Source organism: Gracilinanus agilis, chromosome 4 (genome assembly GCF_016433145.1).
Source record: "Gracilinanus agilis isolate LMUSP501 chromosome 4, AgileGrace, whole genome shotgun sequence".
Classification (NCBI taxonomy): Eukaryota; Metazoa; Chordata; class Mammalia; order Didelphimorphia; family Didelphidae; genus Gracilinanus; species Gracilinanus agilis.
This window is the reverse complement of record NC_058133.1, coordinates 483,509,843-483,523,222: the sequence shown is the minus strand read 5'-3', so window position 1 is coordinate 483,523,222 and position 13,380 is coordinate 483,509,843. Positions and strand designations below refer to the sequence as shown.

The 13,380-nt window shown below is 41.7% G+C and overlaps 1 protein-coding gene across 1 annotated transcript in view; it reads left to right on the top strand.

Moving 5' to 3' along the window:
* The window catches only part of ADAP2 (ArfGAP with dual PH domains 2), a 41,822-nt gene extending 28,820 nt beyond the window's left edge, over positions 1–13,002 (top strand). Inside the window, exons 6-10 of the mRNA XM_044675578.1 lie at positions 4,947–5,009; positions 8,110–8,187; positions 11,329–11,557; positions 11,728–11,863; positions 12,852–13,002. Of these exons, the coding sequence (XP_044531513.1) occupies positions 4,947–5,009; positions 8,110–8,187; positions 11,329–11,557; positions 11,728–11,863; positions 12,852–13,002 (657 nt within the window). The remainder of the gene's footprint in view (positions 1–4,946; positions 5,010–8,109; positions 8,188–11,328; positions 11,558–11,727; positions 11,864–12,851) is intronic.
* Positions 13,003–13,380: the final 378 nt, after the last annotated feature.

Here is a 13,380-nt window from a genome sequence, read left to right as displayed (position 1 = left end):
TCCCTTCCTCCCTCCCTTCCTTCCTTCCTTCCTTCCTTCCTTCCTTCCTTCCTTCCTTCCTTCCTTCCTTCCTTCCTTCCTTCCTTCCTTCCTTCCTCCTGTCTTAGAATCAATGTTGACTATCATTTCCAAGGCAGAGGAGCAGTAAGAGTTAGGCAATTTGGGTCAAGTGATCTGCCCAGGGTCACATAGTTAGGAAGTATTTGGGATCAGATTTGAACCAAAGACTATCAAAGACTGGCTCTTGGCCTGGTTCTTTATCCACTGAACCACCTAGCTGCCCTTCACTTTCACGTTTAATCTTCAAAAGAACACTATGAGAATAGTGGGACAGATATTATTCTTCCCATTTTACAGAATAAGAAACTGAATCTCAGAAGTCGCACAGTGTGGTTTTGTGGAAAGAGTGCTTCATTTGGAGTCAGAGGAGGATTTTATTGTTTCTGTAACTAGGCTGGTCACTTCTACCACCTCAGAACTTAACTCTGAGCTTTATGAAGAAGTTGGACTCTTCTAACTCTGAATTTGTGCATATAGAATTAATAAATGGCAGGATTAGGATTAGAACTCAGGGCCATTTATGCAGTTTAATAAGCATTTGTGCCTACTATGTGCTAGGCACCATGCTAGGTGCTGGAAATAGAAAGACAAAACCTCTGATCATAATGAGTTTACAGTCTACTGGAATGGATGGATCTTTGCCTCATGGTGGCCTGTCCAGTCAAGAAGGTCAGATTGTCTCCATCAGAACTGAAACAGGAACTGACCGGGGACAGATCTGACTCATGTCTTCTGATGCCTGGAGTCTGTCTGTCTTTATTAGGAAGTAGTTGCCTGGAACAGAGACTGAGATGCAGTCTGAAACAGGAAGAGAGACAGACTGAGGATTTGGACAGAGTTGGGTGGTGGAAGGGGTGGTACCGAGTGCTGGATTTAGGGTTTTTTAATGAGCCAAGCATTTTTTCAGAGTGGCTAAAATGGAAATATTTTCATGCATCTTGTTATTCTTGGTATTATTGGCCTGGAGTGAGCCCATCCTTGGTGGTGCTGAGACAGAACCTGGGTCGAGGGCTTCTGAACTGTTGAAATCAAAAAGGAATATGTTGTGGGTCTTGGGTCTGAGAGGCATTTCTCTCTTCTTCCTGGGTTTTCTGTGGGTTTCAGACTAGAGAGATCTAAGAATGTAGCAGAAAAAAGTGGGGGATGGGAGCAGTTAGGTGATTCAGGGGATAAAGCACCAAGCTTGGAGATGGAAGGTCCGGGGTTCAAAGGTGGCCTCAGATACCTCCTAGCTGTGTGACCCTGGGCAAGTCATTTAACCCCATTTGCCTAGGCTTTGGCCTTCTGTCTTAGAATTGTTACTAAGACAGAAAGCAAGGTATAAAGAGAAAAAAATGAAGAATAAAGGAAGGAAGGAAGGAAATAAAAAGAAATGGAAGGAAGGAAATGAAAGAGACTGAGGGAAGATGGGAAGGAGGGAGGAAAGAAGAAAGAAAGGAAGGAAGGAAGGAAAGAAAGAAAGAAAGGAGGAAAGAAAGAAAGGAAGGAAGGAAGATTGTCCTTTTTTGACCTAAAGTGGCTTTAAAAATGTTGCTGACCCATCTGTAGGAAGTTAGTCTCTGGTCAGCATTTTCCTTCCCATCCTTCCTCTCAACCATCTTAATCCTCTGGCTCCCTTCTCTCTACCCCAGCTCTCATCTCCTCCTCTCCCTTGCAGGCTTTCCCTGTTCTTGGGGTCTGTTATTCTAAATGATTATCTGAGCCTGATTTAGAGTTATGTAGTATTAGAGCATTTATAATTTTGTCTGATTTTCTCATTTTTGTAGAGAGGGAAACAGGGCTATAGAAGGAAACAGGGTGATGGGATACCCCCCTCCCAAAGTTACACAATGAGATTGTACCAGAATGAGTATTCAGATCTTCTGACTCTCCAGGGCAGGACCATTGGATTATAGCTTGAATACCAGAAGGGCTCTTAGAAATCATCTTGTCCAACCTTCTCATTTGGAAAATGAGACCCAAGAAGTGTCAAATACTTTGCCCAAGGTCACAGAGATAATGAATTGCCTAGCTAGGATTTCAATCTTCTAAACTTAATGTTTTCTTATTTTTTAAAATGGGAAAACATATTATAGTGCTTTGCAAACCTTAAAGGGCTGTATAATATAGTTCTTTTAAAGATATTTTGTTGCCATATTTTGTTTTTATATCACCTACATTTTCCCCTGCCTCTGCTCTCTCCCAGAGAGTCATCCCTTAAAACAAAATTTATTTTAAAAAAGAGGAGGAAGAGAAAAACATCAACAAAACTGATCATCACACAAAAAAATCAGGCAATGTTCCTCTCCCATGACCACCCACCTCTTAAATGATTTGCTCTTTCCTCCATGATGCAGTGTCTTTGTCTTTGCCCTCTTCCTTGGGGCTGCTTCCTCCTCCATAGCCCAATTCATGATGTTGAGCGTTTCACTAGAACCCTTAGTCATCTCTTTGATCAGTTTCCCTCCACCAACCAACTACCATTGTTCAACTTTTCACCATTCATTACTGAATCACTGGGTGGCTGTCACTTTGCCCCATATTGGGGGGAAACCCCTTAGAACTGCTTGTAAGGCAAATTTCCATTTTCAGTTCTCATTGTTCCTCACTTCTGCCCTACAGAGACATCTTCTCTAAGCTTCCTCCTTGTACTCTCCCTCTGCTGCCAGATCATATGCTGGAGTTCAAGACCATAAGCTTTTCTCTTCTCCCCCATGCTTTGTGTGGTCTCTGAAGTTTGAAGAGGGCTCAGGATATGCAGGAATTTGTCCAGCTTTTCCCTAAAGGCTCAGATGGTAAACCATTGTTAGAAGAGTTGCCATGGAGTTCATCAGCCTGGGGGAAAGCCAGTGGTGGTGGGGTGGATGGAGTGTAGACAATGGGAGACAGGAAGACAGGGATATAAGTCTTGCCTTTACTACTTATTAGTTATATGACATTGGACAAGCCACATAACATCTATGGATCTCAGTTTCTTCAGCTGTAAAATGAGCACAGTGAGCTTGATGCCCTCTGAAATCCTTTCCAGCTCTACATTTATGGGTCAAACTAGAAATAAGATAAAAAGGAAATTATTAAGAGAGGAAGGCACTAGGGTTAAGAGAGATTGGAAAAGGTTTTCTGCAGAAGATAGAATTTTAGTTAGGACTTAAAAGGAATGCAGGAAAGTCAATAAGTGAAGATGGGGAGGGAGAGCTTTCCAGTTATGGGGGACAGCCAGAGAAGATGCCCAGAGCAGAGAGATGGAATGTCTTATATTCATGGAACATCAAGAAAGACGGCGTCACGCATTCAGAGAGAACATGTTGAAGAGTGAAATATGAATGAGATTGGAAAGGTAGAAAGGGGCAGGTTAGGAAGGGCTTTGAATGCCAAACAGAGTATTTTGTATGTGATTCTGTAGACAATAGGGAACTACTGGAGTTTATTGAGTGAGAGTAGTGACACGATTGGACTTTTGCTTTACGAAAATTACTTTGGTGGCTGGAGGATGGATTAGAGTGGGGAGAGATTGGAGGCAGCTGGACCCACCAACAGGCTATTGCAGTAATCCCAAGGTGAGGTGGCGAGTACCTGTTCCAGGGTGGTGATGGTGTCAGAGGAGAGAAGGGGGCATATTCGAGAAATGTTGCAAAGATGAAAATAGCAGGTCTTGGCAGCAGCTTGAGAGGGTGAGAGATAGTGGAGAATCCGGAATGACTCTTAGCTTACGAGTTTGGGTGATTAAGAGGATATTTCCCTCTACAGTAAAAGGGAAGACTTAACACCCCAGGGCCTAGCCCTTACCACTCTTCTGCTTTGGAACCAATACATAGTATTGATTCCAAGATGGAAGGTGAGGGTTTAAAAAAAAGAGTATAGAAGGAGAAGAAAAAAGGGTCCAGGACAGAATCCTGAGGGACATGCATGGTTAGATGATTTATGATGTGAACTGGAGGAGAATCCAGCAAATGAGACAGAGAAGGAGAGGTCAGATTGGTAGAAGGACAATCAGGAGGGAGGAGTATCCCAAAAAATTAGAGAGAAAAGAATATCAAGGAGGAGGGAGGGGAAAAAGGGGGAGAGAGAGACAGAGACAGAGACAGACAGATAGAAATAGAGAGAGATCAAGGGAGAATGAAGATTGAGAAAAGATCCTTGACTTTGGCAACCAAGACCTCTTTAGTAACTTTGGAGAGAGGAGTGTCTTTGGAGTGATAAGGTTGGAAGCCAGATTGTAAAGAGTTTAAGAAGAAAGTGAATGCTAAATCAATTAATTAAATAAAAAATTTCAAATAAAAAAAGAAGAAAGTGAATAGAAAGTAAATGGAGACTCCTATTGTAGATGACCTTTTTGAGGAGTTTAGCTACAAAGGTAGAAGAGATATAGGATGATATCTACTGGGGATAGATGGATCAAGTGAGGGTTTGTTGAAGATGGGGGAGACACGGACATGTTTATGGGTAGTAGGGAAAGAACCAATTGAGAAGAGATTGAAAATAGTTGGGTATAGGTGTGATCCCATGCCATGGGAATGAGACAGCTAATATTTTTTTAATGAGAAGGAACAGACTTTCCCACCATCTCACACAAAGGTGGGTAGATAGGGCTAAAAAGAGTCTGCAAGGTATTTCTAGAATGGCCCTTCACTCCTACAACTTTCCCAGACAGAGAGAAGACAGAGAGCTAATCTTCCCTCTGCCATCCTACCTGGTAGGGATTTTCATTTCAGTATCAATATGGTAGGTCCTCATGTTCCAGATTTAACCCCATGGACAACAAATACACATCCTTCCCTATTGTAAACTTCCCTTTGCTTGTGAACCCAAATGCAACACCGATAACAATTTGTGGTAGCAGAGGCGTCGAATCCCAGGCCATGTGGAAGTGGGTGGGAAATCAGTCTTTGCCTCTTTTTCCATCCTAGCTCCTGCCTCACATCACCAGGAATTACCTCAAGCAAGGCTACATGGAAAAGACTGGCCCAAAGGTATGCTTTTGGGTGGGGAGGACACGCGGATTTAATATCCTGGGAGGAGAAAGGCTTGGGAAGTACTTGGGGGAGGTAGGAAGGAGGCAGCTCTCTAAATGAGTCTCTTAGATGATGGGCCCTGGTAAAGACCTCCTCTTCTCCCACCAAAAAAAGAGATACTATCTAAACTTTCCACGTCAAAGGGGAAAGTTAGACACATCCCTTAAACTCAGTCTAATGAATAAGTAGCATTTATATAGCAATTTAAGGATTGCCAAGGACTTTACAAATAGAATCTCATTTTATCCTTGCAACAACTCACAGACTGGCGCTCTTATTATCCTCATTTTACAGATGAGGGAACTGAGGCACACAGAGATTAAATGATTTGTCCAGGATTTATGTAGCTTATATATTTATTTTATATATTATATTTATATATTTATATACTATATTTAATATTATATATTTATATAGTCTGAGATTAGATTTGAACTCAGAACTTTTTAACTCAAAGCACTCTATCTCCCTTACCACCCTAGCTGCTGCCCTTCTTCTCAACTCCTACTTCTGGGCAGTCACAAGTAAGCAATAAAATATCAGTAATATCAATCATCAATCATTAATCAAGCAAGCAAAATCAATCAATCAATATCAAGCAAATATTTATTGAGCTCTTATTATGTGCCAAATACTGTGGGATGCAAAAGACCAAAATGAAATTCAGTGGATCGTGGGAGGGAAGAAACAACATGCACCCATATGAATATATGCAAAATAAATATAAGATCACTTGGAAGAAGCCCTGTTTTGTGGAAGTGGAGAAAGTGGGGAGCATTTATTCCATTTTACTCTTAGATTAGGCCAGGGTCAGACTGTTTTTTTCCCCCCAAGCAATTAAAAACAGGAAGTCTGGTTGATTCAAGTAACTTCAAACGCAAGAAAATAGTTCACAGACTTAATAATAATAACTCACATTTCTTAACACCCTTTGAGGTTTGCAAAGCAGTTTATGATGCATTATCTCATTTGATAATGCGTCATTTGAAATTATTGTAAGCCCTGGAAGACTACATCTCCCAGGACTGTCTCTGCTACAACTTCATTAGTTTGTACCTTTGTTTCTTCGTATCTTTAGTGACATATACAGCTATTTTCCTTAATTCATCCAGATCCAAAGTTGACTGTCCCCAATGACTCAGAGTCACTCCATTGTCCCTCTGACCCATAGTCTACAAGCCAGAACGGCTGGAACTGGGCTCCGTTCAAGGTCTAAACTTTCTGTCCTCCTGAGCAGTTGATGTATCTGTTTTTCTCAGCTTCCCTTTTCTGAGACATCGTGCCCGCAGCCCGAGAAAGAGGGAAGTGTCTGCTTCCTGCTGAAAGGGTTACCTCCTGGCTGCTAGACCACAGCCCAGAAAGAGAGAGGCACTTTTCCTTCTAGGATGGGAGGATGGAGCTGGGAGCTGGGATCTGTGAGTGGTGGCGGCCACATTTTGTATTTTCGTAACCTTTACTGTTGGTCTTAGAATCGATACTAAATATGGGTTCCAAGGCAGAAGAGAGGTATGGGCTAGGCAATGGGGGTGAAGTGACTTGCCCACTGTCACACACAGCTAGGAAGTGTCTGTGGCCAGATTTGAACCCAAGACCTTCCATCTCCAGCCCTGGCTCTCTTTCCACTGAACCGTGTAGCTATCCCACTAACATTTTCTTTTTAAAGATTTTTCAAGCAATAAAAATCTGCCTTTTCTCTCTCCTATCTATCTCCATTGAGAAAGAAAGAAAAAATAACTCTTATTACAAATGTGTAGTTAAGCAAAACAATTCCCACATTTCCCTTTTCAATATATATCTGCACATTTGGGTTCTTTCCTCTTTCTTTGATCTCTTTGGGGGTTAGACCTAATAGGGGTATCTCTGAGGCAAAAGATATATACAGTTTTTTTTTAATTTTTTTTTAAACCCTTGTACTTCGGTGTATTGTCTCATAGGTGGCAAATTGGTAAGGGCGGGCAATGGGGGTCAAGTGACTTGCCCAGGGTCACACAGCTGGGAAGTGGCTGAGGCCGGGTTTGAACCTAGGACCTCCTGTCTCTAGGCCTGACTCTCACTCCACTGAGCTACCCAGCTGCCCCGCAAGATATATACAGTTTAATCACTTTGGGGCACATTTTCAAATTAGTTTCCAGAAAGACTGGACTATTTTACAGCTCTAGTAGTAATGCATTAATGTGCCTGTTCTTACACAGCCCCTCCAGCATTTTTCAGTTTCCCTTTTGGTCAAAGAGCCTACATTTCCGAGCCTGAGGACATGATCAAGGGAGCTATGGGGTCCCCAACCAATGGGAAAAACAAGTTAGAAAAGAATGGGCATGGCTCTTATCAACTGAATTGGGTTTCTCTACAAATCTTTTGGCCTTCTGCCATCTTAGGAGCATATGAGAACAAGGCCAAGTGAGAGAGCCAAGGAAAACTCCAAGGAGGAAGAGCTGATTTTTTTTCCCCCAATTTCTTTCCCCAACCATGAGTTCAAAGGAAGTTCCTTGATAGTAGGGACTGCTTCGTCCTTTGTATTTGAATCCCTAATCCCTGACCTAGTGCCTGGCACATAGCAGGCACCTAATAAATGCTTGTTGATTGATTAATTGAAAGGAGAGGTTCCAGGTTGGGTATAATAGAAAAGGCAATGGAATTGTCTTCAGAGACCCAAGTTCAAATCCTGTCTCTTCTTCTTATAGCCTATTGACTTGGGCCGAGTAATTTTCTTGGTGCCTCATTTTCTTCATTTGTAAAAATGAGGGGCTAGACTCAATGTCCTATGGGTTTCTTTCTAGCTCTAAATCTATGACCCTATGGTTCTTTTCTTTCCTGGGAGGCATTTGGATGGAAGAAGAAACATCAACATCTCAGATCTCTGAACACTCTTCCCATTGGCTTGACATTCTGGGGAAGTTCTTGGCCTTATTGGGGGATTGACATCCTGCATGGGCATGCCTGATTCCTGACTTCTACCCTTGGAAAGTGTCCCATCACCTCATCCTATGTGACAAAGAAGTTCATTTTCTCTGTGTGTGTGTATGTTTGTGTCTGACTATTCTATCTGTATATCTTATAGCAGAGGGAAGCATTTAAGAAACGGTGGTTCGCTCTTGACCCTCAAGAGAGGAGGCTCTTCTATTACAAGAACCCATTGGTAAGAAATAATTGTGTTAATTTAAAGGGAGACCCACAGTGAATTGAGAGCCAGGACTAGAGATGGGAGGTCCTATGTTCAAATGTGGCCTCAGACACTTCCTAGCTGTGCGACCCTGGGCAAGTCACTTAACTCCCAATGCCTAGCCCTTACTGCTTTTCTACCTCAGAACCAATACATGGTATTGATTCGAAGATAGAAGGTAAGAGTTAAAAATAAATAAATAAAGGGAGTCCTAGCCCTCAAAAGGAAATATGGAGTCTAGTATGGACAATAACTACAATTCATATTGGGAATGCCAGTTTACTAATAGACACAGAAACACAAGTCAGGGGATTATCTCATTCGCCTCCAGCTTCAGGGTAGAAGCGCTTCTGAATGATCTAAGAGAGATGGCCAGACCCATCTTTAGCTCTCATTCTAGGGTCAGATGTTTCTTCCTTCCAGGATGGGCTTCTCCACATCTAACCTAACTCCTTCCCGATACAGCTTAACAAGCCTGTTTCTTTTTTTGTTGTTGGCATTGTTACCTCTGGGATTAATTGTTTCCTAGTTTAAGAATTCTCAAGTTTTTTTAGTCTCTTTCATACCCTTTGGCTTTCAGCAAGCCTTCCTGTTCTCTCCTATTCAAAAGGAAAGAAAATAAATTCTATACTTTTCCATGTATACCCAGATTTAAAAAATAAAAGAGATGAATTTTTCCCAAAGAAAACTTTATTCATCTTATGGTATCAAAATTGTCTTCCTTCTAATCCACAATTCCCCAACCCTCCAGTACTTCTGCTTTTAGAATAATCCCTATAGGAGGAGAAACACAGAAGAAAAACAACTGCTTGAACACATGGGCTGATGGGGATATTATTGGGGATGTAGATGCTAAGCGATAACTCTAGTCCAACTATCAATAATATGGAATTAGGCCTTGATCGATGATACATGTAAAACCCAGTGGAATTGTGCATCAGCTACAGTGGGGTTTAGGGGGAGAGGGAAAGACCATGAAACATGTAACTACGGGAAAATATTCAAAATAAAAATTTAAAAAAAAAAAAGAATCCCTATACCCCGCTGACAAGCTTCTGGCATTCTGTGACGGTCCTATACTCCAGGATGGGAGCTCTTGTCCTGGATGCAAATGATTCATTTCTGAATCCTTACTTTACCCTGCATCAGAGGAACTAGAAAAGAATTTTTCCTGTCTTATCTTTTATTTTTATTTTTAATTAAAAAAAAATTTTAAACCCTTACCTTCTGTCTTGGAGTCAATACTGTGTATTGGCTCCAAGGCAGAAGAATGATAAGGGTAGGCAATGGGGGTCAAGTGACTTGCCCAGAATCACACAGCTGGGAAGTGTCTGAGGCCAGATTCAAACCCAGGACCTCCCATCTCTAGGCCTGGCTCTCAATTCACTGAGCTATCCAGCTGCCCCCTTATTATTTTTATTTTTGAAAATAAATGTATTTATTTAATTAACTTGGAATATTTCTTCATGGTTACATGATTCACATTCTTTTCCTCGCCTCCTCCTTCCCCATTTCCATAGCCAACAAGCAATTGCACTGGGTTTTACATGTATCATTGTTCAAACCCTATTTCCATATTATTACTATTTGTAATAGAGTGAATGTTTAGAGTCTACATCCTCCATCACATCCCCATCAAACCACGTGATCAATCATATGTTGGAACTAGCAAATTTTGTTTTCCAGAGAAAATCCAAATTTAGCTGAGGATGCAGAAGAGGCACTTTGGACCTTGGGACTCAAGACCTTATGTGGGGAGAGACCCCTAATTCTATTCTCTAAGGGGGAGGCACATACCTTAGGACACTGTGAGGTTCCTACTGGTGAGTCCAATAGGGAGAAAAAAATTTAAACCCTTATCTTTTGTCTTAGAATCAGTACTGTGTGATTCCATTGCAAGAAAATGGTAAGGGTTAGGCAACTGAGGTTAAGTGATTGCCCAGGATCACACAGCTAGGAAATATCTTGAGTCTAGATTTGAACCCAGCACCTCTCATCTGGCTCTCTATCTACCAAGCCACTTAACTGCCCCCTGTAGGAATAATTTTTTCTTTTTCTGTTTTTTTTTCTCCCTTTTTGATCTATCTGGCTTTGGGATCAGTGCCATATTTGTGTCATAAAAGGAGTTTGGTAGAACTCCTTTGCTTATTATGTCAAATAGTTTATATGGTATTGGAATTAGTTGTTCTTTGAAGGTTTGATAGAATTCACTTGTGAATCCATCTGGTCCTGGGGATTTTTTCTTAGGGAGTTCTTTGATGGCTTGTTCAATTTCTTTCTCTGAGATGGGATTATTTAAGTATTCTATTTCTTCTGCTGTTAATCTAGGCAATTTATATTTTTGTAAACATTCATCCACATCACCTACATTGCTATATTTATTGCCATATAATTGGGCAAAATAGTTTTTAATGATTACCTTGATTTCCTCTTCATTAGAGGTGAGGTTTCCCTTTTCATCTTTGATACTGATGATTTGGTTTTCTTCTTTCTTTTTTTAAATTAGATTGATCAGTACTTTGTCAATTTTATTTGTTATTTTTCAAAGTACCAGCTTCTAGTCTTATTTATTAATTCAATAGTTCTTTTACTTTCAATTTTATTGATTTCTCCTTTAATTTTTATAATCTCTAATTTAGTCTTTAACTGGGGATTTTTAATTTATTCCCTTTATAGTTTTTTGATTTGCATGCCCAGTTCATTGATCTTTGCCCTCTCTAATTTGTTAATATACGCACTCAAGAACATAAATTTGTAAGACTAATTTTTGATGCCAATGGGATGCTAAGTTTGGTGGTTGCTCTGATAAAGGTGCCCAAGGACCGTCAGTGCCTTTTAAATTTTGGCATCCTGGGAAAAAGCAAAAACAAACAAAAGTCTCATTTGGCCCACCCTTGTTATGTCTTTGGATGGCTATACTGTTTGATCACATTCTGGGGGCCCCAGCAAAAATCCTCTGCAAGACCCTCAAGTCCCTTGGGAGAAGAAGAAGACTTGCTCCAGGGGAAGTGAGGTCCATCCTTCTGTGGGGCCACAGCAATACAAGGCAACCGTGACCTCCACACCAAAGCAGCTGCTGGCCATCAGTCACCTTCCCACCTGTTCTTTTCCTTCCAGGACGCATTTGAACAGGGTCAGGTTTTCATTGGGAACAAGGAGCACGGGTACGAGATCCACGATGATGTCCCCAAGGGCGTCCGGGGGAACCGCTGGAAGGCTGGCATCACCATTGTCACCCCAGAGCGACGATTTGTCTTTGCCTGTCCCAACGAGAAGGAGCAGAGGGAATGGCTGGAGAGTTTACGGCATGTCCTCGCCCTCCCCGTGACCCCCCTAAATCCTTATGGTAAGAGCCACAAAATCATCAGTTTAAACTTAGAGCTAGAAGGGGGCTCCAGAGGCCACCTAATCTGACCTCCTCAGTTTTGCAAGTGGAGAAACTGAGACCAGGGAAGTGAAATTACTTGTTCAAAGTCACCTAAGGCAACAAAATGTCATGTTTGGTTTTATTCTTAGACAAAGGTAGAAAGCAAGGTGGTGACTTTCCTTCTGGCCACGTAGGTATGTTCCCAGGATGCCAGGACACTGAACAAGGTCCCTCCCATCACTACCGTTCCTTCTGCTTCACCCCTGGAAAGTGCTCACAGCGCAGGTCCCATCCCTCCAGAAGAGTGGATGCTGCTAACTCTGGAGAGATGCCAGCATCACAGACTTGAAGCAGGCTGTTGGTCCCATTCTTTTCCAATCCACCACATTTCTAGGAGAGGGAAAACTCAGCCCTTTTCTCATGAGAAAAATGTGGGCCTCATTGCTGAATTATTTATTATTAGTTGGGGTCCTGCACCCGCTGGACCACCCCTGGGACTTTTCGGAACACACAGGAAGGGAAGCCTATTTTTAGCCTCAGTTCTTTTCTGTTTGTGTCAGCAATTCCCTCCCCCACTCTATCCCTCTTCCCTTCAACTTGAATCACTTTCCTCCTTCTCTTCCTAACCACTGAGCTATAATTCAGTAGAAAGAGGGATTCTAGATAACTCAAGCTGGGAAGTCCCCTGGCCTTCTCACAGATCAAATTCCAGCCCAAACAGAAGTGGGAGTAGATCAGGAGTAGGTATGTGTGTGTGAAAAATCAATTCAGTAATTTTCAGAAGGAAAAAAAATAAACTTGTCTCTTTTACAGATGCAGAGGCTAATTCATTATCTGCATTCACTTACCATTCCTAAGGCTTTGTTTCCTCTCCTCTAACATGGTTGAGGGTCAGGTTTTGGGATCGAGTTATCTCTAGGATCCTTTCGAGTTGTAAATTTGATGAGAAAATCACATCCTAGAGAATCCCAGAACTGGAAGAGACCTGGAGGGCAAGTCACTAAACTAGGTGGCCCAGTGGCGAGAGTCCTTCTGAATTCAAATCTAGCTGTGTGACCCTGGCCAAGTCACTTAACCCTGTTTGTCTGAATTTCCTTGTCTGTAAAATGAGTCAGAGAAGGAAATAACAAACCATTCTAGTGTCCTAGCCAAGAAAACCCCAAATGGGGTCATAAAGAGTTGGACATGGCTGAACCCACAATTTTAAAAGGTCCCTCCTAGAGCAGCTGCAGTTCTAAAAGGCCTGTTGTTCCTCCTCTTAATCCCATTACAGCCTAACCCGAAACCTGGGCGGGCCAGACCCACAGGCCCCTCCTTCTGCTGGGGCAGAAAGGAGAAGTTCTGGCTGGAAAAGTACAGGCTTTGAAAGTGATCCCACACCGTCCCCTAGCAGCAGACTGTCAAGTGCACCACAGGCTGTGTGAACCCAAATCAGAATCAGCCCTCTGACAGAGCAAATTTAACTGTTAATTTTAAATGATAATGTGGGGATGTGCAGGGCAGGGGTAGGAGAGTTTCTGGATTAAGGATAGCAGATAAAAATTTCTTTTCTTTTCCCTTTTTTCTCTTTGTATTTTTTCTTTCCCTCTTTTTAAAATTTCTCTGTCCTTTTTCTCTATTTTCTTTATTTTTTATTCTTTTTCCCAACCTCTTTTCCTTCCTTCCTCTTTCTTTCTCTCTCTTCCTTCCTTCTTTTTCCTCTTTTTTTCTTCCTTCCTTTCTTTCTTTCTTTCTTTCTTTCTTTCTTTCTTTCTTTCTTTCTTTCTTTCTTTCTTTCTTTCTTTCTTTCTTTCTTTCTTTCT